The sequence below is a fragment of the Ranitomeya imitator genome, chromosome 1 (assembly GCF_032444005.1).
Source record: "Ranitomeya imitator isolate aRanImi1 chromosome 1, aRanImi1.pri, whole genome shotgun sequence".
In the NCBI taxonomy this organism is placed as follows: domain Eukaryota; kingdom Metazoa; phylum Chordata; class Amphibia; order Anura; family Dendrobatidae; genus Ranitomeya; species Ranitomeya imitator.
Window position 1 is genome coordinate 410,281,460 of NC_091282.1, and position 16,410 is coordinate 410,297,869.

The 16,410-nt window shown below is 45.8% G+C and overlaps 1 protein-coding gene across 8 annotated transcripts in view; it reads left to right on the plus strand.

The window, feature by feature from the left end:
* The first annotated feature begins 519 nt into the window (after positions 1-519).
* LOC138674955 (transducin-like enhancer protein 1) overlaps positions 520-16,410 on the plus strand; it is a 69,169-nt gene continuing 53,278 nt past the window's right edge. For 4 of the 8 annotated variants that reach the window (XM_069762839.1, XM_069762875.1, XM_069762857.1 and 1 more), the window contains exons 1-4: positions 520-1,052; positions 1,940-2,040; positions 5,535-5,598; positions 5,691-5,735. In XM_069762839.1, the coding sequence (XP_069618940.1) occupies positions 1,029-1,052; positions 1,940-2,040; positions 5,535-5,598; positions 5,691-5,735 (234 nt within the window). In that variant the 5' untranslated portion in view covers positions 520-1,028. The remainder of the gene's footprint in view (positions 1,053-1,939; positions 2,041-5,534; positions 5,599-5,690; positions 5,736-16,410) is intronic. The other 4 variants (XM_069762848.1, XM_069762829.1, XM_069762866.1 and 1 more) reach the window with 2 other exon arrangements.

Sequence of the window (16,410 nt, forward strand, 5' to 3'; positions counted from 1 at the left end):
GGCGGTAACGCGCCCTCATGTCGCACCCCTTGGTTACTGTACCGCTCTGGGGCACATGTCGGCGCTATCTGGAACTACTGACAGCCAACACCGGTAGGTGTAAGCTGGAGGGGCCGTCCCGGCACGTTGGAAGCTCGCTGCCCCCATACACCGCCCAGAGAGGCTCCAGCACATAGCCCAGCGCTATAAACATACACACGCCGCTTGACGCTCTCGGCCCCACGTTACTTTGATTGACAGTCAGGCAGCTACTTCTCCATCTCGCCGCCCTTCCCTCGCTGCCTGCCACTAAGCTCCTCCCCAGCCCTCACTCTATTGGCTGTTTGTTGTGCTCTGCTGTCCGGGTGGAAGGCTTCCCCAGGAATGACAAGGGGAGAGCGCTGATTGGTTGTGGTGTTCAGGAACGTCATGACCCCACGTTGGGCCAGCAGTGATGTGATTGGCCGAGACGCGCCGAGCCTAGCATGGTCTGGGCGGGGCCGGGTGCTGGTTAGCTGGAGGAGTGTGAAACCGCGTGTTAATGTAACCAGTTGTGGAGAGGAGAGGGCGGCCCGAGCCGTTTGTGTCCCGTCTCCGCCGAGGCCTGGAGCCCGTGTTCGGCATCTCGTCTGCACCACGCCCGCCCGGGTCTCATGTGTTGGGAGAACTTGTGCGGTTTCCGTGGCCGGGCTGTTACCGGAGTGTTTGCGAGCGTCCATCTGGATGTTTACGGATTGCTGCTGCATCGCCTCGCACCGAGCCCCCCGACGTGTGCACTGAGCCCCCGGTAGTTGGGGACCCCCGCCTTGTGGATCTATCCGCTCAGCATTTCCCCGGAGACCGTTGGAAACTTGGCCCCGGAAAGTTTGGCGAGCCGGGCACTGCCCCAGACAAAGGCCGCGGCGCTAGGATGCTGGCGGGCTGGGCACGGTGCTTGTAGCTCTCCGCCCGCGCACTACTGGCCCCAGCACGCCTCCTGCCATCACTGGAGTCGGGCGACAGCGGCGAGAATTGAGCTGCCAAGGGGTAAAGCGGCGGCCGGGAGAGCCATGTTTCCCCAGAGCAGACACCCGGTGAGTGGCGCCCACCTTCCCCGGACTCTGCCCCCATTGTGCCGCCGCCGAGGAGCCTGGACTTCCTGGTTGGTGCCAGGCTTCCCTCAGCCCGTGTCTGTGCCCACGTGGGGAGGGCTCGGCCCCCTGTCTCACTGCTGCCCCCTGGCTGCTGTGTGCAGTCATCGCTGAGGCCTGGTGGCTGCTACCAGAGAACAAAAGACTGCTGGGCCCTTTGTGATCCTCTTGGTCCATCTCGCCTAGTGTGTGGATTTATGTCCTGGGAAGATCCAGGGATCCTGATTGTGTGGGCATGAGGCCTAGCAGTGCCTGTGAGACCCCCGTGGTCTGTGTGGGGATGATTGTTCCTTCCCTTCTAGATGAGGCCTCTTGGCAGGATGCGCTCTCCTTCTCTCTCCATTAAAGACCCCCATAGGCATTGAGACCAGTATCTGTTGTTGTGTATGGGGGTCCTCTGACTCCTCCGTCAGATGTCGGGGAGATCCTATTGGAGAGGACACCTTGGGGGTCCCGTGGTGGAACCACCATTGCCCATCTATTGTCATCCATGAAGCCCAGGAATGGATGTGACGTCCTGAGACCTGGGGGGCTCCAGCTGTTTCTGTCCTGCAGGTGGGGGGTTGGTACAGTGTGTGGCGCCTCCTCCTTCCGCAGAACAATATTGGCTGTGTTTGCTGGGAATCTGCGCCTTCTGGTGTTGGAGGGGTTAACCAGCATTCCTGCTTTGCTTGGCAGGTCATATGGAAACATTTCTTGGTGGCTTCTATGAGGCTGTTGTGGGAATCCGACTGCAGGGTATTACGTCTGCGCCGCCCCCAGTATCATTCACGTGGAAGCTGTATTGCAGTTTTAATATTTAATGTCGTTCCTGTCTCTTGGTTCCTCAGACGCCGCACCAGGCCGCAGGCCAGCCTTTTAAATTCACCATCCCGGAGTCTTTGGACCGGATTAAGGAGGAATTCCAGTTTCTCCAAGCGCAGTATCACAGGTGAGTATCTAAGGGAGGTGGAGGGGTCTGTACCTCGGCGGGTGCGTGGTCTGCCGTATAGGGGTGCGTGGTCTGCCGTATAGGTGTGCGTGGTCTGCCGTATAGGTGTGCGTGGTCTGCCGTATAGGTGTGCGTGGTCTGCCGTATAGGTGTGCGTGGTCTGCCGTATAGGTGTGCGTGGTCTGCCGTATAGGTGTGCGTGGTCTGCCGTATAGGTGTGCGTGGTCTGCCGTATAGGTGTGCGTGGTCTGCCGTATAAAGCCTTAACTTGACACCTCCAGGTCTTAAATGTCTGAAGCGAATGTCATCTTTAGTGTAAGAAGTATTTTTCATAAATCCTTTTATTTTTTTCTTCTAAAGGCATAGAGGTCCCACACGTGGTGAGATGTCACCTGGCGTTATTACTCTGGGCCTATGGTGGGCACTGCATCCATGCCATCTGGGGAGTGTGGGTATGGCAGCAGGGCACAGAGAGAATTTGAACTATGTGGAAATCTTATATATTTTTGTCCCTTCACATTCTTTATATCGATTTAAAAAAAGTCCAAATCTCTGAAAATCCTTCTGGAAGGATCGAGCCTCTTTTGATCATATGTATAGCCAAGCCTGTCAGTTATAGGTTATATATCTCCAGTGGTATATGTATAGACGTCATTGACTCCCTGGGTAATGGGCCGGAGAGGTGGTCCGAGGGTGGCTGCCATAAAGTAGGGTGGCTGCACTGTAACTGCTAGAAGACAATCCCGAGTGATTGGAAGCACACGTATGGTGCTGGTAGGGATCATGTGGCTCTAGGGCTTGGCCCAAAGATCTAGAATGTATGTACCTCTTGGTAGCTGCTGCAATTTAAAAAAACAAAAACTTTATATATATATATATATAATATAACACACACACACACACACACACACACACACACACACACACACACACACACACACACACACACACACACACCCACCCACCCACCCACCCACCCACCCACCCACCCACCCACCCACACCTAGTCTTCATCATTTATTGGCGCCACTCTTATTGTTCCAGTGTTCGCGGGGCGATTCGACAGTCACAACCTTATGTAAGCCTGAGAGCCAGAATGATGCCCTCATAGACTTGCACTGAGCGTTTCAGACCGTTACCTCTGATTTCGGGGGTCAGCCAGAAATTTGTCACAAGTTGGCAGAGTGGGCCCAGCGTGGCAGGTGTGAGACTAGGGTCAGGGACCTTACATTGGGAGCACCACTCGAGTGGGGCCTGAATATGGCCGTGCATTAAGATGAATTTCTGTCAAACCTGCTCCTTTGGACAATCTGTGTATAGGAGGCTTTGTCCTCTAGCGCCAGGTCTTGTTCAGTAGCTCTGGGGAGGAAGATTGGGTAACGCACCTGATAATCTTCTTCTGAAGGAAAATCCGTTGCTGCCACATCTGCATTCTGGAGCTGGAGTGAATGGATTTTCAGGGTCCTTCGCCCATGTTGGCATTCTGTGGTGGCTGGCCTGGAGCCCAGAGAACCTCCTCTTCCCTGCCGGCATCCTCACTCTTCCTCTGATGAGCTGCTGTGGAGTTTATTCCATTCGCACCGAGTGTGCACTTTTCCGTTTGCGTAAAAAGTGCTGCCATGTAAAGTGTCCAGCCAGTTTTAGAGAAACATTCCTATATTTTCCTAAGTTAGTAAAATAAAGCACTCCTAGTAAACATGGTCCGATGAGCCGCAGCTTCCAAGCCTTCTAGGACCCTTCTTGCTTTCCAGTTTTCCCTCTAGCTTCATTCATGATGTGTAACTGAATGCTGCAGTTCTCTGCGTCCCCAGTAGGTGGCGATGCTCGTCAGACGTGCCATTGTTTTCAGACTGGTTCGTCCTGTACAAATAAAGTTGTCTCTCTCCTCTGTTTTCTACCTGCCTGAGAATTGTCAATATTTGCTCTTCATTTTGTAGCAAAATCTTGCCTAGAAAACAGCAGCTGAGTCTGAGCTGTGTACCTCCAGGAGCTGCTCAGCAGTAATAGGGCTGTTTAACTAGTAAATGAGAGCGGCAGTGGCGTCTCCAGTAACGGTCACAGGTCTCGCTATCCCGGCGGGTCCCACCGTGAGGAGTTATGGAACGTTCTGCACCAGCTACATTCAGTTACATCGCTGCTTTTTGTCTCTTTATTACTTATTATATCAGGTGCTAATAAGGCCGCTTTCTTTTTGGCACTTTCTGGTTCTCCATTTGCTTTGACAACTTAAGAAGGGCTCACACCTTGAGGCGAAACGTCCCAGGGGCCCCTATGGGCTGATATACCGCTATATTTTTTTTCTAAGGAGTTCTCTTTATCTTTTTTGTACCAGGCTGGGATCTGACAATTATTTTGGGGATGGGGGTAAAGGGCAGGGTTAGCCAGACCTCTTGACTGACACAGCACTGCAGTTGCCCGCTTTGCCCTTGCTTTATGCAGTTTTCAGATGGGGCAGCAAAACATGCTTACTCATCTAGATTTATCAACTATATAATTGTTTAGGGTCACTTCCGTCTTTCTGTCTCTCACGGATATTCATTTGTCGCGGCTTCTGTCTGTCATGGAATCCAAGTCGCTGATTGGTCGCGGCAAAACAGCTACGACCAATCAGACAGGCACAGTCCGGAAGAAAATGGCCGCTCCTTACTCCCCACAGTCAGAGCCCAGCGCCCGCATACTCCCCTCCAGTCACCGCTCACACAGGGTTAATGCCGGCGGTAACGGACCGCATTATACCGCGGGTAACTCACTTCGTTACCGCCGCTATTAGCCCTGTGTGTCCCCAACTTTTTACTATTGAGGCTGCCTATGCAGCATCAATAGTAAAAAAAAAAAAATGTAATGTTAAAAATATTAAAAATCAAAAAACCTGCTATACTCACCCTCCGTAGTCTGCCGAGCCTTTTAACAGGGATATGTTCCCACATTGCTAAATACTGCGTGGGCTACGTGGGCAGTGCTATATACTACGTGGGCAGTGCTATATACTACGTGGGCAGTGCTATATACTACGTGGGCAGTGCTATATACTACATGGCTTCTGTATACTACGTGGCCTGTGTTAGATACTGAGAGGGCTGCGTTATATACAACGCATCAGGTATTCTACAATATGTATGTATATAGCAGTCACATACTATTTGTATGCTATATACTACATGGCTCCTATATACTACGTGGCCTGTGCTATATAGTATGTAGCTGCTATATACGTGCATATTCTAGAACAGGGGTCCCCAACTCCAGTCCTCAAGGCCCACCAACATGTCATGTTTTGAGGATTTCCTTAGTCTTGCCCAGGTAATAATTGCATCACCTGTGCAATGCAAAGGAAATCCTGAAAACATGACCTGTTGGTGGGCCTTGAGGACAGGAGTTAAGGACCCTTGTTCTAGAATACCCGATGCGTTAGAATCGGGCCACCATCTAGTGCACATATAAACATTTACTTCTTGAAAACTTGCTTTATTCCTATGTATTTTTATCTTCCACAGCCTTAAGATGGAATGCGAAAAACTGGCAAGTGAAAAGACAGAGATGCAGAGGCATTATGTGATGGTAGGTTGCCTTCCAGTAGTGGATTTCTTTTCATCTAGTTACTTAGTTGTTGTAACATTCATTTTTTTTTTCTTTTGCTCCCCCCCACACAGTACTATGAGATGTCTTATGGACTGAACATTGAAATGCATAAACAGGTAGGTTACGTAGTTGGTGTGCCATTGTCTACTGCTCGTGCAGTGCTTCTATCAGTTATATGCTCCTGGTTGTTTGAGATCATTTATGGAATAACTTGCTAGGAGATCGATATATATTTATATATTCTTCTCATTCTTCATAGCTTTCTCTTGCAGGATGGCCACATTCACACATCCGTGTGTCGCAGTCTGTGAAGCGCAGGTCTCTAATCCAAACTTGACAGCCTCTTGGGTATATATAAGAATGTTGAGTTCGAGTCATGAGATCATTGTCCGGTCCACGCTGATCATGACACACGGATATGTGAATCCAGCCTTAAGAGGAGAAATAGCAAATTTGGATCCTAATAAAACTTAACCTTTAATATATAATAGGTATCTAAAGTCATGCAGACGTGCACAAAATGCAGCACTAAAAACGAAAAAGGGAGGGGAAAACCTAGTGAGGTGTGCCCTATGAACCATACACAGAAGGAGAAGACATACAAAGCAAACGAATATAGACGATAAAAAAATGACAGTACTACTGGCCCTGCTGGAAAAATCTCTTTACAGGAGGATGATATTGATTTATACTGTACAAGTGTATCCATTAAAGGTGCACCAGGTATAGCCCACAATGTTATATAAGGAATATAAGGAGGCTTATTACCAACAAAACCTGTACTAGTATGGAAACCAAAGAATATAACGTATACAAAATGTACAAACTAAGGCTTTATAGTAAAAGCCAAACAAAATGCCAAACCATGCCTATGAAATGCTGATATCTGTCTGAGAACAGGGTTGCAGCCTTCTACTGTGACTAGGAATGCCCCCTATATTTCATATTAGTGTCTCCTTGACGTAGATACCACTTAGGCAGCGCATGGTCCGCAGTATACAGCAATTGCACATGTACATATGAATAGACAAAGGTATTCTATCATTCCCTTATAGTAACTGTCAAATATAGCAGCTTAAAAGCAAGGGACTTCCAATGCCGTAAATGAACATTACCCCAATGCAAACACAACACACACATTAATCCGGAACCATGCTGTCTCATTAATTATCAGCGTTCCTATGTGGTTAATTTGCGGGTATTTTGAAAATATACATGGGTTCATTTATATGCCGGCCAATTTTGGAATGGCATATGTACGCTTGAAGAGCGGCGGATGCAACGTATCACCTCCCCTGATGATTCTATTACGATGAAACGCGTCGGGAGACGCCAAGCCGGGGCTTCCATGTTCGTCTCACCACTCATGAGAGATTACACGCAAAGCTATACCTCTCCTATCTGCGGTGAGATCCACCCACACTTGTGGGGGTTTCTTTTCTCCTTACATATGCCATTCCAAAACTGGTGCACCTTTAATGGATACACTTGTACAGTATAAATCAATATCATCCTCCTGTATAGAGAGATTTTTCCAGCAGGGCCAGTAGTACTGTCATTTTTTATTGTCTATATTCGTTTGTTTTGTATGTCTTCTCCTTCTGTGTATGGTTCATAGGGCACACCTCACTAGGTTTTCCCCTCCCTTTTTTGTTTTTAGTGCTGCATTTTGTGCACGTCTGCATGACTTTAGATTTTAGATACCTATTATATATTAAAGGTTAAGTTTTATTAGGATCCAAATTTGCTATTTCTCTATTCATATTTCATTGGATTATTCACCCAGCTTTTTCATACCAGCCTTAAGAGGACCTGTCAGCTCTATTGACATCTTTTAGTAATGTATTACCGGTCTTTAAATATCTACTTTCTTTCCTCTTTTATAAATGATCTATAAATTGACAATTAGGCATTACCAGTTTTGGGGGTGGTGTCTGATGCTGTCCAATGTGTTGCTATAGCAGACTATTTAAGGGCGCACATGTTTGACAAAAAGAGTTGGCAATGTATTCATACATTTTTAGGAGTAATAACTGTTGACTGGTCCTTGAAAATAAGTTCTGGAATAGGTTTTATTGGTGGAAATAAGAAGTTGAAAAGATTTATGTACAGAGAGAATTTTGTCCGTAGGTTTGTGTGGCACGTATCAAGCTTTAGTGACTTAAAGAATGGAAGGGACATGTGGGACACTTAATGGGCTGATCTCCTAAAGAGGAGACAACCCCATCTCCATGAGCGTGTTTTGTCCTGTATATAATAACACTGCGGTGCCGTTCTAGCAGCATGCGAGCCCTGCGTCTAATCAGCCCTGGCTTCTTGAATCCCACCTTCGGACAAATCTGACATCTAGAGGAACTACCAGCTGAGGCTTGCCACTGACTTCCTCTTGATGTCTGATATGTCCGAAGGTGGGGATAGAGAAGCCAGCACCGATTGGATGTAGGGCTGGTGTGACAACAATGTGATGTGAGCCCCGAGAGTGCAAACTGCATCGGAGGGGAGTAAAAATATTTACTGGTGTGAAACATGCTGATTGAGATGGGGTTGTGTGAGTAGTGGACAACCCTTTTAAGGTGGCAGACATCTTTTCATGTCTTCTCTTACCTGGTGACTACTTAACATGCTGAACTTGATACAGCAAGGAAGCGTCAGCTAGCTTACAAAATCTCGGCATTGAAGAAGTACAATTAGGTCGTTGGAATTGGAAACCTGAGGTATGAGCTTATGGTTTGCGTGATCCCATAAAGTTCTCACTTATGACCACGCTAATGGTGAATAAAGAGAGTATTGAACTGGAACAAGGCACTAAGGGCCTCATAAGAGAAGAGCGGCTAAATGATTGCTCAACCCAGAGGACCCTCAATTGAGCTCGTATTGTCTGCCAAAGAAAGCATTAATGGCAGGGTGTAAGTATTCAGCAGATATGCTGACGCTCACTTTTTCATCAAGATGATGGTACAATAAGTCTTTAAGAAATCGATTGCCTCTTAAAAAAGATTATCATTAGATGAAGTTGCACAGTTGGACACATTTCAAAGTGCAACAATACACTTCGTGCTTGATGTATATGTGCTACTCCATCTAAAATTCTTGTTTCATTAAATTAAAGAGCATGGCTGACCGACCAGGGCACAGCAGAGAAATTGATTAGTTCAGGCTTCGGGTCTTGAGTATATTCAAAGACCTTTAGCTAGCAATTGTAAGGAGCTGAGTGACTGTGGGGGGTTTCTTAGTCTATATATGTGGCTGTAGGGTAGACATTAGCATTCACATGTCGGCTGTAAATGGTTCCAAGAAAGCTGCTTTGTCCATTGCCGAAGATCACGTGGGTTCTTGTGGAAAGGATTGTTTCCTCCTGTGTGCGTCTAGTGTAACCCGTGTGCTTCTTTATAGGGAGAGATATAAAATCTGTTGTGACTGGCGATGGTTTTATATTGGTATTTTTCATGGCATAAGTCAGCATGATGTCTTAATTGGGTCACTATTTTAGTGCCTGGTGTAATAACTAATATTCCCAACGTGCTCTCTGCTGACTTGTGTGTAGTGGGACTATAGCTCTTTAGGGGTCATTTATACCTTGCCGCACTGAATTCTTAGAGCAGGATGGTGACTTGGCGCTCATCAGTAGTGTCAGCTTTTACCTCTTTATCCTTCAAAAACTAGTGCTTGAGATGTCTTTTTTTTTTTTTCCTTTGGTTGTAGCCATTAATAATAGTAAGGAGGCATTTGGTAGCTAGTAATCATAATTCTTATGAAAACTGGTGACGTGTAGACCCCGGGGTGCAGGCGGGCTCAAATTGCTGCTTTTTGCTGACTGATCACCAGCATGGCCTAAGTGCTCATTATGTTGTAGAAGGGGCCTTTGGAGCACTCATTACGTTTGACAGGAACTCTCTCTAGGGGAAAACTGGGCATTAGCTAGACTCCTGACAGGCTGAAATTATTCCTGCTTTATGGCTTATAACCAAATGGTAGCAAGGAATCATCTGGGGACGCAAAAAAAATGTCATTTCTGACAACATCTTTGTTACTGGGAGATGGGAAGAGGGGCAGATGAAATCCGTAGAGACAGCGTTCACATTCTTCCGCCCTGGCTGCTGTGTAGATGCTTTGCGTACATTTTGTGAAAGCCGCCTGACTACTGTCATCTCTTAGCACTGTGATGCGTGAATGGGATATGCTCTTGGTAAATATGTGCAGATCTATATTTTGTCCTTCACCAGCTGGTCTCCTGGAATGTGCTTTATGATGGCCATGCACGTCGTGGCTAGCATTTGTCTGCATTAAGTGGTGTTTGTGCCTGCAGTATCATATAGTTCCTCATCCTGAAAAAGGCTTTAGTGTAAGATGAGATCCCCCTCCTCCCCCCTGGTCAAGTGACCCCCAGGAGATTGATCACAGAGCCTATTGAGGAACCGTAAAATTGTCCTTGGAAACAGTATTCTCTCTTGCTGAGGTGATAGATCAGGGCTTTGTGTCTCTCTCTGAATAGGCATGATGTTTAAGACCTGCCCTGTAATGAACATTTTACATGTCCCTGTAATTTTGACCCTCTAACCACCTGCTTTTCTTTTTTTAACCTCTGTTTTCTGGCATCGACAAGCCACTGCAGAATTCTAATTTTTTTTTTTTCTTTCACATTTTGCCTACTACAGGCAATGTAATTAAGTTGGTTACCTAAAATAAGACCATGCAATCCTCCAGAAACAGTACCATGGAGAGCTGTCCACGGACTCTCGTATTGTGGCTTAGGCCCATTGAATGTTGCAGGGGAAATCTTAGTTTTCCGCACACTGCCCTCCCTTTTATAGAACACGACTGACCATTTTGTATGGGGAAATTGCAGTTTATCATCTTTACACACGTAAAACTCTAACATTTTGGGTTTGAGCTGCTTAGCATCTAAGTCATGGCCAACATTTTTTTTAGAATACAATTTTGGTGCAGTTTTTAAATCTTAGGGGGAAAAGACTTATTCACTGGTAAACCATAAGGACCTTTAAAGAAGTTATCCACTACTTGGACAACTTCTTGTCATACCCTTTGCTTGGCCCCGATAAAATAATAAAGCTGCTACCACCCTCGTGTGTCGGCACTGTCTTGGGGCTTTCGTGTGGTGTTGTGACACGTGATGCTGGCACCTAATCGGCGCTGGCGTCACTGTTATCCTTTGGACAAATCAAACAAGAAGGGAAAGTTCGGGCTGCAGCTGATCTCTGACTTCCTCTTCGCGTTTGCTATTTTTCTTCAAAGATGGAGACAGTGACGCCAGCTCTGATTGAGCGCCGGTGTCACTTGTCACAACACTGCACGAGAGCCCCGGGGAGACGGATTTGAGCCAGCACTGGAGGAGAGTATAGACTTTATTTCATGGGGGCCAAACATTTTGATCAAAAGGGGTCGTCCTAGTAGTGGAAAACCCCCTTTAAGTATATAACTGGCTTATTTATTCCACCATCATTAAAAATAGTTGTCAGTGACCATCGTTATTGGAAGTGTTAATGCTTGTTCGTTCTTCCGTCTATTACAAGAAGTCGGAAAGGTGAGTTGTCAATTTATTGACAAATGTAAGGAAATAAATGCATGAGTAGGGGAAGCCATTGGGATTTCCAGCCAATACATTGAAGCTCACAAGCAGGTTGCTAATACCACTTGTTTAACAGTTTGAAAAAATCCATACCAGTCCTGTCCATGCAGTGCTAATTAGGTGGCATGGCATATCTGTAATGTTTGCCATCCATACGAAAATGAAGATTGATTTAATGTAGGAGAAAATGAATGTGGGGTGTGTGGGTTTTTTTTTTTTTCCCCAGCGCTGGGTCACTGAGGGATGCCACTTCTCATCTGTTTCATGACAAGCTGTGGAGTTCCCTATAACAGAAATCTTACTCCAGTACCTGAGTGGAGTAGGATTTTTGGGGAGGCACTCGTCAGATGCTCCAGATTCATGAAGAGATGTGGACCTGTTTGTGAATCGGAAGTGTCTGACTCCAGCAAGCCTCTTCATCAAGACCAGCATGAACGACTCTAGTCTTGATGAATCGGGCCTATGGTGTTCGTATAAATTTGTTGTTGGCTTATTAGAGAAGCGGCTACAGGGAGGGGAAAAAATGACGTTTCCTTTCTGCCTGCTGCTGTTCGTTCGCTTCGTCATTGGGGCAGTACAGGGAGCACTCTCCTGCTCACTGACTGCTCGCTCTGGAGGTGACCGGTTACCTTTAATGATACATTATATTTTAAAGGGAATCTGTCACCCCCAAAATCGAGGGTGAGCTAAGCCCACTGGCATCAGGGGCTTATCTACAGCATTCTGTAATGCTGTAGATAAGCCCCAGATGTATCCTGAAAGATGAGAAAGTTAGATTATACTCACCCAGGTGCGGTCCCGCTGCGGTCTGGTCCGATGGGCATCGCAGTCCGGGGCCTCTCATCTTCTTATAATGTCGTCCTCTTCTTGCCGCAGATCCGGCGCAGGCATACTTTGTCTGCCCTGTTGAGGGCAGAGCAAAGTACTGCAGTGCGCAGGCGCTGGGAAAGGTCAGAGGCACGGCGTCTGCGCACTGCAGTACTTTGCTCTTCCCTCAACAGGGCAGACAAAGTATGCCTGCGTCAGAGCTGCAGCGTGAAGATAAGAGGACATCATCCTATGAAGATGGGAGGCCCCGGAACGCGATGCCCACAGGATCGGACCGCCCCTGGGTGAGTATAATCTAACCTGTTTTTCTTAGAGTACCGTCACACAGTGGCATTTTGATCGCTACGACGGCACGATCCGTGACGTTCCAGCGATATATCCGTGACGTTCCAGCGATCTCGCTGTGTCTGACACGCTCCTGCGATCAGGGACCCCGCTGAGAATCGTACGTCGTAGCAGATCGTTTGAAACTTTCTTTCGTCGTCTAGTGTCCCGCTGTGGCGGCATGATCGCATGGTGTAACAAAGGTGTGCACGATATTGTATACGATGTGCGCATAGTAACCAACGGCTTCCACATCGCACATACGTCATGAAATTATCGCTTCAGCGTCGTACATTGCAAAGTGTGACGGCAGTCTACGACGCTGGAGCGATGCTGGAGCGTCACGGATCGTGCCGTCGTAGCGATCAAAATGCCACTGTATGACGGTACCCTTACCTTTCAGGATACATCGGGGGCTTATCTACAACATTACAGAATGCTGTAGATTAGCCCCTGATGCCGATGGGCTTAGCTCACCTTTGATTTTGGGGGTGACAGGTTCCATTTAAAGTTATATCTGGCAAAATTAAAAAAAAAATAAAGTGCTGGTCGCTCATGTAAACTCAAACTTGCTCAAAAGAATATATAAAAAAAAAACAGGACCGACACTGTGGTTCAGAACTTTCAATGCGACTTTCACTCTGGTTCATTGTGTGGTCTAATTGCACCCTCTCAACAATATTGGCAGCCATTTTTCTCACTGTGGGATTCGGTGGACATGCCTTGTGGCAAGCGTCATACTATATTTCAGTTTACACTTGACCACACTTCAATGGAAGGACAATAGTTTTACACTGTAGATGGGGACTACTTATGTAAAAAGCGAATTTGGCACTAAATGTGTTCCCTCTATTGTCACCCTTTGGTGGACAGTTGTCAGACTAACATGTTGGGGTATGGTGCCGATATTTGTAAGGCCAGCTGTCAACTGGAGAGCAGTTAAGCGCTCATTATCTTTATTAGTTTGGGTGGATTGTTTGGTCTCCACCACTTGGTGTGATTGCCAGCCACTTATTAATGGTAGTATTCTGGTATGTGCGTGCTCTAGCTTTTCACTTAAGTGGTCATGCTGTCATCTGTTGCTAATTGTAGCCTGTAGTATTTTTATGCCATGACTGATGTCTATGAGCCAAAGGTTCACTTTGTGACAGCATGACACCTGCTTGATTGCTGACATTTTCATGTGCTCATGTTAGTGAAAGTATTTTGAGTAATGCCAAATTGGCTTTTTTTTTCCCTTCCCCTGACCCTCACTAAGTTTGAGCTCTATATTGTGAAAACAGCGTGATGTCTCAGACGTGTCAGGCACTCAAGGGTTATCATGTTTCAAACTATGGTTAAAAGTTCTGACATGCTAAAGATGTACAAGAGCAGAACTTGAGAGCCTGACAAGGGTCTCCTGCTGCCAATTGGCTTCATGTCAGCAGCAGTTACAGCTGCTAGTGAGCTGGAAGATGTGCTGTAGCCCACACTTGGGACATTGAGGCTGAAAGACGCCCACACTTCATAGTTTTGCTCTGTGTGATTTTTTTATTTGAGAGATTTTTGCTAAGTATTCTGTTTTTGTACAATATCTTTTACTGTCAAAGTTGGCCTACAATCAGTATCGCTCACAAAATAGTAAAACGCAGTTTGTGTGAGCTGCTGTACTAGGTAGTCTATGGTTGAGGCACGCAAGAAAAAAAAAAAAAATATATATATATATTTTTTTTTTTTTTTCAAATTTTGTACTTTTTTTTTTTTTTAATTTTTGTCTTGTCAAGAGTCTTGAGACTTGTTGACATTCCCCGAGGGAGTTGTAATTGTTAATGTGTCCGATAAGAGCTCTGGACAACTAAGAGTTGTCCCAAGAGCAAAATGCATTTTAATCAATAGTTCTTGAAATAATTAGTTCCACGTTTGATGTGTTAAAAAAAATAAATAAATAACTGTTCCTGTGCTGATATCTTATAAATGTGCTGTGTAATGGCTGTCTGATCTTACAGGGGCATGGTCTGTACATACCACAGCTCCTGGGCAGGGGAGGAAGGAAAAGAGTATACAGACAGGACAGCTGATTCTGTGAGGGAAAACGCTTGCCTGCCTGCTCTATCACATGAATGTTTGTCACAACTTCAGCCCTCTGAGCTCCTCATAAATCAAGTCTGTGACATGAGCTCTCAGACTGCTGGGGGGCATACCCCACTTAATTTATAATGAGCTCAGAGGGCTTCAGACAGCAGAATTATTCACTCCTGTGATAAAACAGGCAGGTAAATGTTACCGGACAGAAAGCGGAAAAACTACTGTACTACTATTTCATCTGTATATTCTATAAGGCCAGGAACTGTGGTATATGCTGGCCATGTTCCTGCATTGGCCATAAAAAGCAGGGACACATTAATAAGCTTCTCAATGCAGAACTCTTATGCATCCAGTTGTGGAACTTATTACAAGATCTATTGATTAGAATGTACTTTATTCCTGGGGCATCCCGTCGAAGTGTGTTGGTTGTGCGTGAACGCTGCCGAAGTTTGTGTATTGTGATAGAAAAGCTAAAACGCCGATCTGGGCATTATGGGTGCACTATATCGGTACATGAATGAATGTCGGAAGGGCATGCAGAGATAACTGCTGCTAATCCCACATGCTCTTGGAGAGCCAGCCTCTGCAGTTTGTCATATCCCAGTTAATATGGCAGTAAAGAGGAGATGAATGTGGCTACTTTCCTAAGCCTTTTACTCAGGAGACCTGTAAATTTGATTGGCTGCTCCAATTCCAGCAGAATCATTCGATTTGAGAGCAATAGAGAGATAAGATATCCAATTACCCAAATGATTTGCAGGGTTAGCCAACGTTGTCATGGAGACACGAGTTGGAGCAAATTAAATTTTGAGCAATAAAATAATTTTAAAGCTCATTTGGGATCGGAGAAATTTGGCAGTGGCATATACCTGAATTGATTCTCGGCTTGACATGCTGTTTGACATTGATATACTATAGGGACCGCGGCTTCCAGATCCATAGGATTTTGCTTTTTAAATGGATCACTTCTTACTACTTCACAAACGTGCCGGTCATTCACCTCTTCAGAAAGTTTGTTTTCTAATGCCGAAGTTCGTTAAAAAAAATAAATTGAAAGTGTCATTTGACTATGCTTTAAATATTCATGGCCTGCCTTTTAAAAACTGGTTGGGGGAGGGGTGATACTGCTGTGTTTTTTTGTGGTTTCTTCTTAACCAATCAATTAATGGATTCCTGGTTTACATAATGAGTGCCAAGCATTTAAGAGTGGCGTGGATTTAAAAAGGAAGAACGCTCGGCAAAGAGCATCTTTTGCCCCCCCTTTCCCATATGTCTGCTGTTAGACAGATGGAGATGAAAATTGCTCTGAGGTCAATAAGCCATTTGCAGCGTTCTCGCTGCCTTCGATTTTTCTCTCATCCGCCACACAGATTATCTCAAATGATTCAGTAATGACAAAAAGTGCAACATTGACCTTTATTCCTTTGTGGTTTACAATGTTGCATAGTATAAATGGCAGGAAGTCCATTTTTATGTCTAGGAAGACTTTTGAGCTCTTGAACCAGGCTTTTTAACCCCACGTCAGTTGCGGAAGGCCTGTTGTGCCAGTACTAGATGTAAGTAGAGGTGATGTTCCCCCTCCCCCAATCAAGCCTGGGTATTAGTTGAGTTTTGGTAACCATCTCTCCCATATGGTGGTCTATTTTTATTGTTTAGGGCATTATCAAAAAGGTTGCTCACTATTTTTTGGATTAATTGGCCTATTCTTAAGATGGTCCACCTTTTCCCCTGATCAGCTGTTGCTGGAGCTGGATGGAAGTTCTTGGATGCTGCCTGAGAATCGCAGCTCTATCGTTTCTGTAGTGTCTGGCTGTAGCTGCTTTGTGTTCTGGCAGCATCTGAGAACCTCAGGCCGGCACCAACAACAGCTAATTGGCGAGGGTGTTGGTTCTCACCCTCCCACCGACAAAATATTGAAGGCCTTTTCTAAGGATAGGACATCGATAAGGGTAGTGGCCAGTCCTATCTAGGGGACATGCCTGCTTTCG